Source organism: Aotus nancymaae, unplaced genomic scaffold (genome assembly GCF_030222135.1).
Source record: "Aotus nancymaae isolate 86718 unplaced genomic scaffold, 86718_ANA_hifiasm-v0.15.2.pri h1tg000046l, whole genome shotgun sequence".
Classification (NCBI taxonomy): Eukaryota; Metazoa; Chordata; class Mammalia; order Primates; family Aotidae; genus Aotus; species Aotus nancymaae.
This window is the reverse complement of record NW_026988460.1, coordinates 31008571-31028132: the sequence shown is the minus strand read 5'-3', so window position 1 is coordinate 31028132 and position 19562 is coordinate 31008571. Positions and strand designations below refer to the sequence as shown.

General features: G+C 42.0%; 1 protein-coding gene across 19 annotated transcripts in view; it reads left to right on the top strand.

Moving 5' to 3' along the window:
* Positions 1–19562, top strand: part of KALRN (kalirin RhoGEF kinase) — a 699137-nt gene that overhangs the window by 587859 nt on the left and 91716 nt on the right. For all 19 annotated transcript variants that reach the window (XM_021673991.2, XM_021674000.2, XM_064362131.1 and 16 more), the window contains one exon: positions 18625–18908. In XM_021673991.2, coding sequence (XP_021529666.2) covers positions 18625–18908 — 284 coding nt within the window. The remainder of the gene's footprint in view (positions 1–18624; positions 18909–19562) is intronic.

The following is a 19562-nucleotide window of genomic DNA, read 5'->3' as shown; positions in this document are numbered from 1 at the left end:
AAATACTGCTAGTAAGTCTCAGGATTAGGCTCATGGCAACAGGGCAAGATATCAGTTTGTTTTATCTGCCCAAAGGTCAGGGGATGCTTGCTAAAGGGAGTTTCTGGTCCCAATTATGCAAATAACCTACTTGTTATAATTGGAAAGTGATCTCTCCAGGGTCTTGTGGCATCTTTCAAATCCAGCCTTTTACCCAGCTCTTGAGTTGAAGGCTTATTACTTGCTGCAACAGTTAGGTAACCTCATTCAGTGTTTTCTAAACTAGAAGCCAACATTTGAGCCTCTAAGGTTCTCACTGATGTATTCTCTCACCTACTTGCCATTTCTCTTTTCTTTAACATTGTTAAATTTGATTTGTGAGACTGGAAGTGCCTCATTGTCTACCAGGGTCCTAGAATTCTATTTCCATTTCAGCCTCTGGCCTTTCCTGGTCAGCTACCATACTCAATTCTCAAGAGCAGTCAGCATTCTATGTCCTGGCAATCTTTTTGTATTTAATAGTAACATATTGTAAGTAGTTAGCAAAGCCAGCCTGGATTTATGCCTTTCCTAAAACCTCTAACACCATATTCAGTGACAATTTCAGATCTATAGAAGAGACTTAGGGCTTGAGTATAAACCTGGCCCCAGACTAGCTTTCAGAATCCCCACTTGGGAATCTGTGTTTCATGTGAAAACTTCAACTGGATGGATTTTTGTGTGCCCACAAAGGCTAAAATCAGCTTTTGGCCTTCTATTCTATAAAATAAAATGTTAAAGCAGAGCTTATAAAATTTTAACAAAATCTAGTTCTAGTCTTTAGGATAATTACCACTTTCTCTTTTTTTAATTCTTTTGTTTTTATTTATTTATTTATTTTTTGAGACGGGGCCTCACTCTGTTGTCTAGGCTGGAGTGCAGTAGCCGAATCACAGCTCGGTGCAACCTTGACCTCCCAGACTCAAGCAATCCTCCCACCTCAGCCCCCCAAGTAGCTGGGACTTCAGACATGCACCCCTATGCCTGGCTAAGTGCTATAGAGACGAGGTTTCGCCATGTTGCCCAGGCTGGTCTTAAACTCCTGGGCTCAAGCATCCTCCCACCTCAGCCTCTCAAAGTGCTGGGATTACTGGCATGAGCCACCACACCCAGCCATACACCTTCATTATACACTGTTCAGTCTGTCTTCAATGGAGTAAAAAATTATCCTCTTCTCATGTTTGTGATCAGGAAATTGTTTCATGAATGCAATTGAGTATTTTACATAGAATTATGTTCAAACATTACTTATAGTTAATTTGTCACATATATGACCAGAGTTAGGCAAGCCAAAATTATATCAGAATTTTAAAACAGCAGGGCTAAGTGGATACGCAGTTTTATCTAGTAGATTAGAACATTGTGCCAGTGACAGCCACTAGAGGATCAAAGTTAGAATCGCTATAGTCTAATCAAATCAATATTGTATGGCACCTGATTTGATGCACCATTTCTGGGATATTCCTACCAAAAACACACCTTAGATTTAATCATAAGGAAACACATGGCAAACCAAATTGAGGGACATTCTACAAAATAACTGCCTGTACTTATAAAAGATGTGCAGATCACAAAAGACATACTCTTTCTCTATGAAGAATGTTGGAATAACAATATTTGGAAAAAATATTTGTAAAAAAATAGGATATCAATGTTAAATTTCTGATTTTTCTCATTGTCCTGTGGTTATATAAGAGAATATCCTTGTTTTAAGGAAACCTACACTAAAATATTTGGGAATAAAGGAGAATCTTCTCTGTAGCTTGTTCTCAGTTTGGAAAGAGAAAGAACGATGAAAAAGCTAATGGTAAAATGTTAATATTGGAGGCATCTGAGTAAAGAGTGTATGGGAATTCTTTATATTAGTCATGTAACCTTTCTCCAAATCTGAAATTATGTCAAAATAAAAAGTTTTAAAGAACTGATGCTCTGAACAGCATTTGAGAGAAAGCAAACAAACAAAAGAACTGATGCTGATGGGATCATACTTATGAATCCCAGCACGGGGTGGGCCAGGCAGTTCATTTTCCTAGCTTGTGTATCCTTAGTGTTAAGTCTGTGCTGCTGGTAGTAAGGAGGCCAGAGAGGGGAACCACAGAGAGACTTCTGCGTGAAGAGCGCAGAGTTGGGAAGTGTAGGATCAAACACTGAGCTTGGTCAGGAGGCTTAGACTGAACTCAATCTTGTTTGTATCCTGCTTTTTCCTAAGCCAGGTGGTGAAGACCCAGAAGAAAACTCACTTGGCACACAGGTGCTTGGGAGAAGCAGGACCAGATTAAGACTGTAGAGCCTTGCCGGGCGTGGTGGCTCACGCCTGTAATCCCAGCACTTTGGGAGGCTAAGGTGGGTGGATCACGAGGTCAAGAGATCAAGACCATCCTGGTCAACATGGTGAAACCCCATCTCTACTAAAAATACGAGAAATTAGCTGGGCACAGTGGCGCGTGCCTGTAATCCCAGCTACTCAGGAGACTGAGGCAGGAGAATTGCCTGATCCCAGGAGGCGGAGGTTGCGGTGAGCCGAGATCGCGCCATTGCACTCCAGCCTGGGTAACAAGAATGAAACTCCGTCTCAAAAAAAAAAAAAAACAACTGTAGAGCCTCCTATTACTTTAAGTCCAAGAGACCCTAAACCTTCACACTTTCTTTCCTGTTTCACACAAAAATATAGTTTACCAAAAAAGGACACTGAAAACAAGCAGTCTTTGACCTTTAGCTACCTGTTACTTCCTCCATAAATGCAGTTTCCTCTCCTTGCTTCTTCCTTCAGGTTTCCTAGGAGAATTTCCACTGTGACATTTTCAGTTAAGTAGCACTTAATTACAGTCTTAAATTTTCCAAAGTCAACCTGCTTAACTCTTCCCAGCAGCCTCTATAATTAAGCCTGCTGTAGTTACCTTTGGTTAAGGTTACTACTGAAGGGCACATTGTGAGTTGAATCCAGGCCAGGCTTCCCACTGGCTTCTGGGTATACTTGATGTGATAGTACATAAGCCTAAAATAACTGGGCTGGACTGCAACTTAGCTCCCACTTTGGCATTCATAACAGGTTTTGAGTTTGCCTGACTACCCTGCTGTCAGGATACCATCTCTAGGAGTCTCACTCACCCTTTTTCTTCCAGATCTAGGGAATAATAGCCAAGATCAATGACGTTTGGTAAATGCTCTATGTTCCCTCTGGAGTCATCTACGTTAGCATATTAAAGGTTCCCAGAAGTCTTGCAGTAAAGAAACAGGTGGCTTTCTTAACTCATCTTTAATTGACTGTGCAGCACTTAGAACTTCTTAAGGAACATGGGAAATGCTAGCCTATATTAATAGTTATATTGCTAATGTTGTCCTTAGCGTTTCATCACCAGCTATTTAATGACCAAAGAATTTGTGTTGGCTGGGCATGGTGGTCACGCCTGTAATCCTAGCACTTTGGGAGGCCAAGGCAGGTGGATCACTTGAGCCCAGGAGTTTGAGACCAGTCTGGGCAACATGGTTAAACCCCGCCTCTACAAAAACCACAAAAAATTAGCTGGGCATGGTGGTGTGAGCCTGTATTCTCAGCTACTCAGCAGGCTGAGATGGGAGGATCACCTGAGCCTAGGAAGTTGAGGATGTGGTGAACTGTCATTGAGTCACTGCACTTCAGCCTGGGTGACAGAGTGAGACCCTGTCTCACACAAACAAAGAATTTGTGCTGGCAATACAAAGATGGAAGAGACCTCTTCTCAACGACTTTCCTTAGGGAGATAAAATATATAAACAAGCATTTATCAGTGCCAAACAAATGTCACAAGAAGGTACTCAGAGCAAAAGGAGAACATGCTGGGCTTACAACAAAGAAGTCCTCAGTAAGCTTCAGAAAAGCCGAAAGGCTAAAGGGTGTATGAGCAGTGAGGAATGCAACGTAGTGCAGTGAACTGAAAAATCAGACTAAAGTGAAGGGTTCTTAGAGAACACTGGTTTTCAGACTCTGGTACACTTCAGAATTACTTGGGGAGCTTGTTAAAACACAGGATACTAAGCCACCCCAATAGTTCCTGATATACTAGCTCTGGAGTAGGGGCCAGGAATTTTCATTTCCAACAAGTCCTCAGATAATACTGATATTGCTAGTCTGGGGACCACAGTTTGAAAAAAAAAAAGTGGAACTCAGAGAACTGGCAAGGTGAGATCAGGCCTGACCATGGAACTACCATAAAAAGGTAGACTGACAAATTAGATACTATTGATGAAGTTTTGAATGTGATTGGAACAAAGTGATACAATTGCTATGGTAGCAGAGATATATCAAATGGATAGGAGAAAAAGACTGAGGACAGAGAGACCAGTCTGGAGCTGTCATGTAGTTAAAGCAAATAGTTTTAAACTGTCTGTGGTACAGTGGGAATGGAAAGAAAATATCAGTGCAGAAATCTTAGTGAATTAAAAATCCACTGGTAGGAGAGCAAAACTGGAAGTTAGCCTTACCCATTCTGTGGGAGAGTCTTCAGTTATGTACAGTCATTTGTATAGTGCTATTTCTTTGTGATTTTTACTAGGGCTGAACTTGTTTATGTTCATACCATCTGAAAAGAAAAGGAGAAAATGTTTACTAGGTAAGCTGATATAGTTAACAGTGCCTTACAGAACTCATTGAGGGCTTGTTGGAAGGCCTAAGACATACCATAGACTCAGGAGTGGCCATAATTTATAGGGAAATTTCACTTACCTGCCAGGTATGGAGATTGGAAGGGCTGCATGTAGAGAGATAAATCTGGGAGAAGGTGCCCACTCCAGCCTTGGAACTTGATGGGTGCCAGTGTCATAAGCAGATAACCCTCCTTGTGCTTGTGGTGTCTTCGTAGGTGAGTGCAGACTTCAGGCAATCTCAGTTTCCACTTACCCACCAATTCTTGCTGACCATCATTGAAAATAGGAAGCATTTCTTGTTTATTTTAAAATAAATGTTATCGTATATATTTAAGGTATATGGCATGATATTATAGGATTTATGTAAATAGTTATCTGCTACTTTGTATCCTCTAGCCCACATCTCCCTGTTTCTTCCCCTACTCCAGCCCTTGGTAACAAGTGTTTTATTTTTCATCACTGTATATTTGACTTTTTTTTTTTTAAGATTTCACATACAAGCAAGATCATTGCAATATTTTTCTTTCTATGTCTAGCTTCTTTCACTTAACATAATACCCTTCAGGTTCATACATGTTGTGGCAAGTGGCAAGATTACCTTCTTTTTATTTTTATTTTTTATTTATTTTTATTTATTATTATTATTATTATTTTGAGACAGAGTATCACTCTATCACCCAGGCTCGATTACTTTCTCTTTAAAGACGGAGTAATATTTCATTGTGTATGTATATAAATATATACGTCAGTTTCTTTATTCTTTGGTTTGTTGGCGAACACTTAGATGGTTGCTGTATCTTGGTTTTTGTGAATAATGTTGCAGTGAATATAAGGGTGCAGATATCTCTATGAGGTAGTAATTTCATTTCCTTTCAATACGTACTCAAAAGAGGGATCACTGGGTCATATGATATATATATATGTATATATAGTATGTATATATATTTTGAGATAAGGTTTTACTCTCATCACCCAGGCTGGAGTGCAATGGCGCGATCTTGGCCCACTGCAGCCCCACCTCCCAGGCTCAAACAGTTTTCCTGCCTCGGCCTCCCAAGTATTGTTATTGTTTTGGTTTGGTTTTGGTTTTGGTTTTGAGACAGAGGTCTCGCTCCGTTGCACAGTCTGGAGTGCCGTGGTGCAATCACAGCTCACTGTAGCCTTGACCTCCTGGGCTTAAGCAATCCTCCTGCCTCAATCTCCTAAGTAGCTGGGACATCAGGAATGCGGCACCACACCAGGCTAATTTTTTTTTTTAATTTTTAGTAGAGATGAGACCTCGCTATGTTGCTTATCTGGTCTCAAACTCCTGAACCCAATTGATCCTCCTGTCTTAGGCTTCTAAAATGCTGGGATTATAAGCATGAGCCACTGATCCTGGCCTTGATGGTTATGTTTTGAACTCTTCAGAAGTCTTTTGGGAAAGTTTTATATTCCACAGTTTAGAAAAAATGTGTTTTTGGCCGGGCGCGGTGGCTCAAGCCTGTAATCCCAGCACTTTGGGAGGCCGAGGCGGGTGGATCACGAGGTCAGGAGATCGAGACCATCCTGGTCAACATGGTGAAACCCCGTCTCTACTAAAAATACAAAAAATTAGCTGGGCACGGTGGCGCGTGCCTGTAATCCCAGCTACTCAGGAGGCTGAGGCAGGAGAATTGCCTGAACCCAGGAGGCGGAGGTTGCGGTGAGCCGAGAGAGCGCCATTGCACTCCAGCCTGGGTAACAAGAGCGAAACTCCGTCTCAAAAAAAAAAAAAAAAAAGAAAAAATGTGTTTTGTCTCCAGAAGCTGCAGCAAAATCTAGCAGAATTAAATGGATGTGTATGTTGAAATAACATCTAGAATATTTACTCTTAGAAGAGCAACAGATCTGCTTTAACTGACTTTTGCCTGTTCCCATATATCAAGCTTCAGAATATAGAGAAACTTTTCTTGCCTTTAACTTCCAGAGGCAGCTAGATGGGGTAGTGATTCCAGTGAGTCAGCATGGCAGTATATCAGAGCAGGCCTTGTGTTATCTATCTGCTTATCTAGGAGCAGAGGGTGGAGTTCATTGCCCTTTGAGGGCTTTCCTCCTGTCTATGGCTCAGAGAGAGAATTACACAGGAAACCTGAGGTCGAGGAGACCTTGAGGACAGTCAGTTGGGAACTTTCACTTTATCCTCTGCTTCTAATGCCATCCCAACAAGAGCCAAAGCATGGGGCCAGGGGTGGTGGGGAGGACAGCACTGAAGGAGCCTGCGGTATTTAAGGGAGATCTGCACTGAATTAGAACAAAATTTAGGAGACTTCTAATTTGAAGCCAGAGGTGTTGACTTTTCAGTCTGTGGAGATTGTCTGTTGGAGATATTCCTAGTGAGGGCCAATGTCCCAGTGGGCTCTGAAGATGAGAAGGATCCCTGCCCTATGTGGATGCCACTGGATCTGAAATCATTTCTGTGGCTCAGATTTCTGTACACATTCTGACAGGATAGGAATAGCAGTATTGTGAAAAGAAGGGGGACAATAAGTAGAAATGAACTAAGATGCAGCCCTTGCTTTTGTACTTTTAATTTAATGGGAAAAATAGATATAGGTGTTCTAAATACATAAGGGTTTAGTTCTACAAAATTTATAAAAACACAAAGTTAAGTCTAACTAAAGTGGTGAGGTAAAGGAAGATGAGTTGGTAAAGAATGCATTGGAGAAGAGACTCCTAAACTAGGTCTAAAAGCACTGGCATAGTAAGTGGGAGGCAGGGGTCTGCACTATGCATTTGAGACTTGGGGATGACTAAGAGATGGAAGATGGAATATTCTGAGCCAAGATGCATCTGCCAAGTTTAGTCTAAAGTTATGGTAAGAGTGATTGCAAGGGCAACAAGTTTCCTAGTGTCAAGCAACGGTATTTCTAGCCCTCCCCCATTTCCTATTGCTGTCACCATAGCAGCTATCTTCATTCTCCAGCACTAAGTGGCCCAGGCACCAAGACGACTAACCAGATGGTTTGCTGAGAAGCCAGCCAGGCCAGGACCTGGTCATATACAGCCTCAGGACCTCAGCTATGCAACCAGGAGCTTGTATTCGGCTAAAAGACTTGCCAGAGTATGATTGTACACTAGCCATACAGGACATATTATTTAATAATACTGCAGGCCTTGTGCTGTCAATGCTTATGAGCAAACATGCATTTGTCTGTTGGTTACCCAGAAGATTTTCACCCTTGGCCTTCCCATCATGTGCCCTTCTCTAGATATACAATTTCCAGTGTGAACAAAAATGTATATATGATATTTCTGGCCGGGTGCGGTGGCTCATGCCTATGATCCCAGCACTTTGGGAGGCCGAGGCGGGTGGATCATGAGGTCAAGAGATCGAGAACATCCTGGTCAACAAGGTGAAACCCTGTCTCTACTAAAAATACAAAAATTAGCTGGGCATGGTGGCGCGTGCCTGTAGTCTCGCTACTCGGGAGGCCGAGACAGGAGAATTGCTTGAACCCAGGAGGCAGAGGTTGTGATGACCCGAGATCGCGCCATTGCACTCCAGACTCGGTAACAGGAGAGAAACTCCGTCTCAAAAAAAAAAAAAATGTATATATGATATTTCTAAAATTTTTGTATTAAGCAAATTTTCTCTGGAAAGCAAAGAAAATAGGAATGTTTGAGTATATAATATCTTCAGACAGATGTATTGAAGTACATTGGCCTTATACAACTCAAGCCATATGAAAGCAATATGGATCAGTTTGCAATATTCCTATACCATTGGAGCTAAAAGCAAGACAAAAGAACAGAAGGTCAGCCACCAGGCATGGTGGCTCATGCCTGTAATCCCAGCACTTTGGGAGGCCAAGGCAGGCAGATCACGAGGTCAGGAGTTCGAGACCAGCCTGGCCAACATATTGAAACCTCATTTTTACTAAAAATACAAAAATTAACTGGGCATGGTGGCAGGTGCCTATAATCCCAGCTACTTGGGTGGCTAAGGCAGGAGGATCATTTGAACCCAGGAGGCAGTGGTTGCAGTGAGCCAAGATTGCACCATTGCACTCTAGCCTGGGTGAAAGGGCGAGACTCCATCTCAAAAAAAAAAAAAAAGAAGGTCAAAGTAATCATTAGTGGATATTAGAAATCTTTGTGGTTTCTTCTGATTTCAGCCATTGGAGTCAAAGTTTCCAATTCAATATTATGATGAACACCAGGTGGACATTTATAGACCTAGAGAGCATCTAGATAACACAGGTATGGCTTATATGGAGCAACTGGACCCCATGTCTTTTAACAATCACATGATATGTTATAGAAGACATGCCTTTGGGGTGTGCTGGAATACCATCACTAAACTCCAGAAGAATGGATTGAAACCGAGTTTTTCATTTTTGAGTTGTGCTACTCAAGCCAGTATAGAAAATAGTGAGCCAGCCTCATGAGTTATTTATCTGGGATGCCCACAAGCCACAGAATTCTTAGATGCTGCCTGCACATATTCTTGCTCTCTAGGGTCCCAGCCTACCCCTTTCAAAGACACTGTTACTGGTCTTTGGGGACACTAATCTCCTAAAACTATTAGAACTATCTTCTTTGTCTCCTGGGAGGTGTAGTCCTTCTCTACTTCCAATCGCCTTGAGGTCAATAGAAAAAGGTCAAGTCAGTATTTTACGATTAGAAAAATAATGAGTGACAGTCCTGTGGATGCAGCCATAAAGCATTTGCCAGAGCCTATGTTTGCACTCTTTGTTTTTTTTGTTTTTGTTTTTTTTTGAGATGGAGTTTTGCTCTTGTTGCCCAGGCTAGAGTGCAGTGGTGCATTCTCGGCTCATCGAAACCTTCGCCTCCTGGGTTCAAGTGATTCTCCTGTCTCAGCCTCCCAAGTAGCTGGGATTGCAGACATGTGCCACCACGTCTGGCTAATTTTTTGTATTTTTAGTAGAGAGGGGGTTTCACCTGAGCCACCACGCCCGGCCTGTTTGCACTCTTTGATGACTTGTATACAATGTGTTCTGCTTTCAGAACAGTTTGGCAAATTTTATACTAAAGCAGAAGGGCAGAAGCATTTTTTTTAGGTGTAACATTGAAGTAAGTATGAGTTGAAACTTTAAAAACAAGAAATTAAATTTCTAAATGAGTTAAATCAGATATAATAAATTTCTGGTATATTCTGTTTCTACCGATGTCTATACAGGTTTCTTTCTTTTTTTCTTTCTTTGTCTCTCTCTCTTTCTCTCTTTTTTGTCTCTTTCTTTCTCTTTTCTTTTCTTTCATCTTGCTGTGTTGCCCGGCTAGTCTCAAGCAATCCTCCTGCCTCAGCCTCCCAAAGTGCTGGAATTACAGGCCAATGCCCCTGGCATATGCAAGTATTTTCTCTAGAGGAAGAGAACTAATAGGATATATGTATGGGAATTTACTAAATATTATAGAAAGATATAAGCTGGGAGGCGAGGGCAGTCTAGTCTTCTCATGTTTTACCTGCCTGCTTTATATTCTAGCTGCACTGGCAGCTGATTAGACGATGCCCACCCAGATTAAGGGTGAGTCTGCCTTTCCCAGCCCAGTGACTCAAGTGTTAATCTCCTTTGTCAACATCCTTGCAGACACACCCAGGATCAATACTTTATCCTTCAATCCAGTCAGGTTGACACTCAGTATTAACCATCACACTAATGAAAGGCTACCTAAGTAGAAGAAGGGCAACGTTAGACATAGATAATGGACTGGTTAGGATATGTTCAGTGCCCAAGCTCTCCTAGGCTTTATTCTGACTTTTTTCTTCACATGAAGCAGGTAGCACTTGTCTGTGCTGCATGGAAACATGCTACAGCAGTCCCCATCTATCTGTGGTTTCACTTTCCACGGCTTCAGTTACCCACAGTCAACTGAGGTCTGAAAATATTAAATGCAAAATTTCAGAAATAAACAGTTCATAAGTTTTAAATTGCACACTGTTCTGGGTAGTGTGATGAAATCTCACACCATCCCACTCTGTCCTGCCCAGGATGTGAATCTGAATTATTCCTTTGTCCAGCATCTCTATGCTGTATATGCTACCTGCCCGTTAGTCACTTAGTAGCTGCCTTAGTTATCAGATTAATTGTTGTGGTATTGCAGTGCTTGTGTTCAAGTTACCTGTGTTTTGCTAATGATGGCTCCCAAAGTGCAAGAGTAGTGATGCTGGTGTATTGTTGTAGTTGTCCAATTTCATTATTAGTTGTTAATCTCTTACTGTGCCTAATTTATAAATTCAACTCTATCATAGGTATATATGTATAGAAAGCAGAATGTATATACAGTTTGACATTATCTGTAGTTTCAGGCATCCACTGGGGATCTCAGACTGTATCCCTCACGGATAAGGGGGAGATTACTGTACTGTGATTAAAATACCTGAAATCATGGAGTTGTTGCCCCAAGGCTTAGGCTAATAACATTGACATGCTTATGCTAGCCCCAGGATGGTATCTGAGACCATCATCTCAACAGTTGTTCAATTATCTCCTCACAGAGTCCTTCAGAGGCTCCCATTCTGAGGGATACCCTGTAGATATAAGGAGGCAGGTGACATCTTCAGGGAATAACTTGTGCTGCTTAAACTTCCAAATGGAGAGGGAGGGGGACAATTACCTGATAGCCAAAGGATGAGGCTACCTTATTCTAGGGAGAGATTTTAGGCATTGGTCTTAGGAGTGGTTAAAGAGCTACCATATCATTACTTACTGGAGATAGGGAGAATCTATCACTGGGTGGTAACTGGTAGTATTAGGTTTTTCTTTGCTTTCATGAGACACAGAACTTTGAAGCTAAAACTTTTGACACTTAATGTCTCAAGACTAGCCTGTAGAAGAACACACAGATGGAATGAATGAACACACAGGAAAAAAAGTCAGTCATGGAATTAGGGGAGGTTTTTATGGTTTTATTACTTTTTATTTAATAAATGCTTAAATGGTGCTTCTATGGGTCTAGATATTGTTCTAAACACTTTACAGTTATTAACTCCTTAATCCTAGGAGCAACCTTATGAGGTATTCCCTACTGATGAGGAAACGAAGATACAGAGATACAGAAACCAAGTTAACCTGCCCAGAGTCATACAGCTGCCCAGTGGCGGAGCCAGGCAGTTCCACCTGGAGGTTTACGCTTTAGAGTGAAAGCAGTGCTGTTCAGTGTGTGACCTGCAGGAAGCAAAGGTCTGTGAACTAAGTCCAATCTACAGTGAGATAAGCACAGAAAATGAGAGTGTTTTGACAGTTCCACAACATCCAAGAGTGTGGTGTATTTCATAAAAGTATTGGTCTGGCCAGGTATGATGGCTCACGCCAGGAATCCTAGCACTTTGGGAGGCTGAGGCAGGAGGATCCCTTGAGCCCTTCAAAACCAGACTGGGCAACATAGTGAGACCTCATCTCTTTCTTCTTAAAAAAAAAAAAAAGTACTGGTCCAAAATAGATTGGAAACAAGTAAACTCATTTTTTACCACAGACAGTTTGGGAACCACTGGCCTAGAAGAATTCTCACACTTATGCAAACAGATTTGTACAATTATATATTTATCTATATCTATCTATCTATATCCTCCTATGCCTGAATGTTCATCATTAGGAAAAGGTATTACAAAAATTATGAAGTAGCCTATGAAAGAATATTATTCAACAATTAACATGAGGCCCACTTCAGTGGCTCACACCTGTAATCCCAGCACTTTGGGAGGCTGAGGGGGGCATATCACCTGAGGTCAGGAGTTCAAGACCAGCCTAGCCAACATGGTGAAACACCATCTCTACTAAAAATACAAAAATTAGCTGGGTGTGGCAGTACACGCCTGTAATCCCAGCTATACCGGAGGTTGAGCCAGGAGAATCACTTGAAATTAGGAGGCAGAGGTTGCAGTGAGCCGAGATCGTGCCACTGCACCCTAGCCTGGATGACAAAGTAAGATTCTGTCTCAAAAAAAAAAAAAATTAACATGAATGAACTAGATCTATATATATGAACATGAATAAATCTCAAATAGTTTTGAATAAAGTTGCAAAGTGATACCTACATTATGATACTCATATAAAATATAAAACACAAAATAATACTATATTTGCATAAAAGTAAATGTCTAACAACATGGATAAGAAAGATGCACACCAGCTTCAGAAGAGAAGTTAACTCTGAGGAGGGCAAGTAGAGGGTAGGATTGCAACTGGACAACATAAAAGGCTTCAATTATATCTGTAATCTTTTACTTTTTAAGAACCTGAAGTAAATATGGAAAAATGCTTACATTTATATCTAGGTGATGGGTACATAGATGTCCATTTTTTTCTATATTTTCCTGTATTTTAAAAATATTTCATGATAAAATTAGCTTCAGAAAATATTTATTTAATTCTAGAAAGCCAGTTGTACATACCAGGACATTAGGGGCTCTTTATTACTTGCAGTGTCCAGGGATCCATTTGTCTTCCCATTTACTTAATGCCAGTCATTAGTCTTTGGGCAGTTTCTAAAGCTTCTTTGCTAAAGAGGATGCATTGTTTCAGAGCCCTGGAATAGGCCTAGGGATGCCTAGATTCTGGTACTAGTTTTGTTACTGATTTGTGACCATCGCTTTCCCACATATAAACCTTAAAGCAACTTGATGCTCCTTTTTAAAATAATGATGAAGGTGAAAGGAATGTATGGAATGAATTTGGATGTAGAGATAAGATTAAATACATGTGTGGTGGAGTCAGATCTGGGTTTAAGTCTTGCCTTTGCCAGTCACCATGAGCCTCAGGTCCCTAAAACAGTCTCATTTTCTGTTTCCTAAGGTGGGAATCCTAATAAATAATACCTGCCTGGACTTGGGATGATTTGGTGAGAGAACAATAGGATTGTTGTATTTGTTCCAAATCTGTCACTTAACTGTTTTATCTGGAAAGATAGTAGAATAAGTTCTCCAGCAGCTCATGGCAGCCATTTTCCAAAAAAGATGGGATGAATATAATATGCCAATCCCTCTGAAGAAGCGATTAACTAAGTAGATGTTTCTAATCTAAATGATGCCACATTCTTTTATAACCAGGCGTTTAAAGTAGTGTCTTGGAAATGGTCTTGTCCCAAGACAGGACACTGACTAGGTGATGAATTACATTGCTTCCAGCTCTGAGATTCCCATTACTTGGGCCATCGTTGCATGCCTCCAGTTGTTTGCATGAAACAAACTTGAAACAACGAAATGGAGAGTACTCTTGGTTTTTAATTTGTACTTTATACTCTTGCCATTAACTTTCACAGAAAGCAAAAAAGCAGAAGTAAATGACAACAGGGGAAGAGGAATGTTCATTCAAAATGTGCATTTGTGCATCTCAAAACCAGGCAGTGATGTGCCATGGAACAGAAATCTGGTCATCTGTCTTGTCTGGTAACACAAGGCACAGTTAATGTGTCCGGGCCTCTAGTTCTGCTGACATGACATGTACTGATAAGTTGTGAAGGCTTGGATTCAGTAGAGCCACATAGAATTACAGGGGTCTTGTGAATGAAAAGCTTCTGCAAACTTATCAGCAGAAAGATAGCAGAGAGGCCCTGCTTCTATTACCAGTGTTCTGAAGATGTTTATCACCCAGCCTTCTGAGAACAGTAGTTTGACCCATACCAAACACTTCAGAAACAATGTCAACACACCCAAGACCACAGCCAGCAAGGAATTTTTTGAGATAAGATTACAGCTTTTTCCTTAAAGGGATGCCAACCAAGTTAGCCAATCTCCTAATATTCCCTGAGTATAGCAACCCTGTGAGTTATTCTTCATGCCAGAGAATTTTAGAAGCTCAATTTTTATGCTTCCAAATACAAATATTCTGCTGTTGTTTTCCAAAGTATGCACAAAACTCTAGCAATATCTAAGAAAGTTCCAGCAGGGTCAAGGCTCAGAAAGCCTGAGATTTGTGCCCATGAGACCAGCCAGATGTAGCCACTGGAGACAGCTGGCTATTGGCAAAAGCATCCTCCCTCCCTCCCTCCCTCCCGCCCTCCCTTCCTCCCTTCCTCTCTTCCTCTCTTCCTCTCTTCATCCCTCCCCTCCCCTCCCCTCCCCTCCCCTCCCCTCCCCTCCCCCTCCCCTCCCCTCCCCTTCCCCTCCCCTCCCCCTCCCCTCCCCTTCTCTCCCCTTCCCCTCCCCTCCCCTCCCCTTCTCTCCCCTCCCCTCCCCTCCCCTTCCCTTCCCTTTCCTTTCCTCTTCTCTTTTCTGTTCTTTTCTTTTCTTTTTTTCTCTTGCTCTATTGCCCAAGCTAAAGTGCAGTGGCATGATCTCAGCTTACTGCAACCTCTGCCACCCAGGCTCAAACAATTCTCATGCCTCAGCCTCCCAAGTAGCTGGGATTTTAGTCATGTGCCAGCACACCTGGCTAATTTTTTTTTTTTTTTTTTTTTGTATTTTTTGTAGAGACGGAGTCCTACCATGTTGGCCAGGCTGGTCCTAAACTCCTGGCCTCAAGTGATCCGCCCACCTCTGCCTCCCAAAGTGCTAGGATTATATGCGTGAGCTACCATGCCCAGCCACATCCTTTCACCTTATTTCAGGATTTTATTTCTTCTCTGTTTGCTACATGTGGGCCAGAGGGCCTCCCAGGCAGATTAGACCTCTAGTCTACGTCTAGGGCAAAGTCATTACAGGAAAAGGTGACTCAGTCTTTGAGTAGATATGAAAAGCCACTGTAATAATTTGTTTAAATACCTAGACCTGTGTTTGATTGAAATATAGTATGCAAACTGGCACTGTCAGGGGGCCTGTGTGTGGGTGAGGTGGAACTGGTCAGGTATTCTCCCAAGACCATGGTGATGATGAGAAGCAGCAGCATACCTAGAGCCAACTCACCTTTGATTTGTCCAGAAGCTAATGGTTCACTTCTTGCTTTGAGTTGTCTCATATTTATTTCTTTGTATTCCCTGTGCATAGCCATCGTGTGGCTTTCCAGGTTCTAATTCCTCCTGCCCAGAGCTACGCTGTATATAGTTGCCAAGATTAATTAAAAACAAAGCAACAAACAAACAAAAAAAAAACCCTTTTTATCATGTCATTTCCCAGTAGTCTCATAATAAAGTTTATATTCCTCTGGTTTATTATTGAATGTCCTCACTAATCTTTCTATCCAGGTTCTCTTTCTCTAGTAATCTTTATTTCATCCAAAGGCTCTATTATTGGCTGTTAACTTACTTTTCATTTTTCCTGCCTCTGTGCTTTTGTTCCTGCTGTTTTTCCCTTTTGGAATTTTTTCACCCTTCTATTCACATACAGCTCTTCCATTAAATCTTTTCAGATCAATCCTGCCTACACTGATCTGACCCTCCTTTGAACTCTGCTGACTTGTCAGCTAAGTCCACACCAGCCTTCTGGCAATTAATCACATACGGGATGAATTTATCTTTATTCTGAGTGCTCAATCTTGCTTTTTCATTTTATCTGTCTTTCTCTCTTTCTCTCTCTGCTTCTCTCTACTATTGTGTGTGAATGTCTGTGTACAGCTAGATAAGAGGTCTATGAAAATAAAAATCTGTCTTATATATCTTTAGAATAGATGACCTAATTGGTGCTCCATGACATAATTATTACTTAGGAATTCCCACTGAGGATCTTAATTTGCATGCTGATGTTTCTGTGCTGCTGTGCAACTTTTGAACATCTGGGAATCCTAGCTTTCTCAATGCTAATAGAAACAACAACAGCATACCCAAGGAGTGAGAGCTAGGAAGACATCTGAAATGGACTTAAAGGGCTTTCTTTTGAATAACTCAAAACTGTTCTATAAAGCCAAAGTAGGTAGATTCTAATGCTGATCTCCTCTGAGTTTAATGAGTATTCAGAAATCAAGGATTTAGGGAAAATTAAATAAAGTTTGCTTGATGTGCTTTTCCTGCATCTTGCCTTTTCTAGCCTTTCTATTCTATCACGGCAGTGTGGCTTTCCCTAGACTTGCTCTTCCTCCAACTGCATTCTTAACCCCATGTTCAGAGAGAGCCTGGAGAACCAGGCTGCCATAGACATGAAAGGGCTCAGTAGTATTGTTTGTTTGTTTGTTTTGAGATGGAGTCTCCCTCTGTTACACAGGCTGGAGTGGAGTGGTGTGATCTTGGCTCACTGCAATCTCCGTTTCCCAGGTTCAAGTGATTCTTCTGCCTCAGCCTCCTGGGTAGCTAGAATTACAGGCATGAGCCACCACACCCAGCTCTAGTAGTGTAGTTTAGTGCTCAAGTCAGCTCTGGAGTTCAGATTTCACCTTGTCCCTATCAGCTGCATGTTCTTAGGCAAGTTAACTTTATAAGTCTGCGGTTTCTTCTTCTGTAAAATGAGGATAATGACAGAACCTACCTCATAGAGTTATACAGAGAACGAAATGACAGTCCACATAAAATGTTTAGGCTATTGCAAGCACATTATAGGATTGAAAATAGTCAATATATGGCATACAGCTTACAAACACATGCTGAGATTTAAAAAACGAAACAAACTCTTGATCTCCAATCACTATGCCTTTAAAACAGCACAAAGAATTCTCTATACTCCATGTCTTGTTTCTCAAACCCATGCTCTTGCATCCTCTCTAATTAGGCTGTGGCCCCCTCCATTCCACTACAGCTGCTTTTTTCAAAGTCACCAAAGACCTCCGTGTTGCTAAGTTTAAGATTTAATTCTTAGATCAACTCCCCTGACCTATCAGGCAGCATTGGACACAGCTGATTTCTCCCTCCTCTGTAAGACATTTTCCACATGCAGCCTCCAGAACACCCCACCCTCCTGGTTTTACTCCTACCTCACTGGCTACTTTCTTGTCCTCTCATCTTCCTGCTTCTGGCTTAGTCCTTGCTCTTTGTCTTTATCCATATCCACACCCCTTGCTGATCTCACCCAGCCTCATGGCTTCCAATCCTGTCTCTCCTCTGACAGCTCCCCAATTATCTCCATCTCACCAGCACTTTCTCCCCTGAACTCCAGACTTGATGGCAAGCTGCTCTTCAATTTCTCCACTCAGGCACCAAATGGGCATCTTAAACATGTCTAAAACTAAACTCCTCTGTTCCCTCCCCCAGTGCTGTTCCTCTTATATTCTTCCACATCTTAGAAACCCCATCCTAACACCTGAATTATCCTTGACTCTTTTTTCATATCCTTTGCACAGTCTGTCAGCAAATCATATTGGCTCTTCTAGCAAAACATATCCAGAATCTGATCACTTCTAACAACCATTGGGACCACCCTACTTCTAAACCACCAACATCCCTCACCTGAAATAGTGCAGTAGCCTCCCAACCAGTATTCATGTTTCCACTTGCCCTCAATATAGAAACCAGAATGATTTTTTAAAATAGAAGCCAGATTGAATCACTCTGGCTCAGAGTCTTCTCGTGGGTTTTCACTCCAGGTAAAAGCCTGAGGCATAACACTGGCCCACCACAGCTCCCAGCTGCTTTTCTGGCTTTCTTTCTCATTGTTCCCCCGGCTTACTCCATGAGTGGCACTGGGATCTTTGTGTTTGCTTTTCTGCCTAGAATGCCCTTCACCAGATGGCATCACCACCACCACCATGCCTTGCCTCACATGTCATGTCATGAGACTATCCCTGACCAACTGTTCAACCTGCACCCCCTCTTCCAACCCCAGAATTCCCTAATCACTTTCCCTACTTGATGTTTTGAGGTAGCACTTCTCACCACCTGTCATACTTTTCATTTTGCTTATTTTGTTGTTATAGTCTATTATATGTATTTGCCACTAGAATGTAAACTCCATGAAGGCAGGAGTCTCTGTCTTCTGCCCACTCCTCTAGCCATAGTACCTGGAATGGTGCTTCATACATTAAAAACTGAGTGAGTGTTTGGCTTTCTTGCTGTTCTTGAGAGGGTTTGCTGGCCTGGGGTCTATAGCTGGCCTGGACATTCTGCCTTGCGCCCTAGCTTCCTGAGGATGGAGCTGTCTCACTCCCAGGTTGGTGGCCTGCCTTCACTGCCTCTGACATGGCTGTGTCTGTCCCTTTTCCTCAGATGCATACTCTCATTCCTCAAGTGAGAATGGAGGCAAATCCGAGTCTGTGGCCAACCTGCAGGCCCAGCCCTCCCTGAACTCCATCCACAGTTCCCCGGGTCCCAAGCGCTCCACCAACACCCTTAAGAAGTGGCTGACAAGTCCTGTGCGTCGCCTCAACAGCGGGAAAGCAGACGGAAACATCAAAAAGCAGAAGAAAGTTCGCGATGGTCGGAAGAGCTTTGACCTGGGATCTCCCAAGCCTGGGGATGAGACAACCCCTCAGGGAGACAGCGCTGATGAGGTACTTAGACAGGGCTGGAGCCGTCCATCAGGAGGGCCTTCTGACATGTCTCCTTCCTCAGGGTTTTGTGTCTCCATCCCTACACAGGATGAAATGGTAGAACTTCTCTATTTTCTCACTTAAAAGAGCAACATGCACTGCGTGATTTTGGTTTTTTGTGTGTGATGGGGGTAGTAATACTCTTTCTCCCATGACCTAGGCCATCTCAAGTCTCCACTAGTGTGTTATCTTGAGACTAAGTGATTTGGATTCTTTTTTATTCTTATGACATTAGCCAGTTTGATTTATGGCCAATCCAGAGACTATTGCCTAGGACATGCAGCAGATAGAAAGTATTTGCCAGATTAGGAGGTAGGACCTGGGCCTGAGGGGAGTCATTTGGTCATTAGTTCCCTACCTCTTCTAAGGACTACATTAAAACCAGCTAGACCTGTTTAGATTTAGAATAAGAGAATGAAGATCATTTCTCTTTGAACACAGGACTGCGGTGGGAGATTATAGCTGTTTTCAAGTCTCTTGAGTAGTGCCACACATCAAAAGAAACAGACCAGCCAAGGTTACTCCAGATAACTATGATGAACAGATGAAGATTACAATAGGCGGGTTTCAGCTCAAAAAAGAACTTTAATCAGGGGGTCAGTCAGTGATAAAATG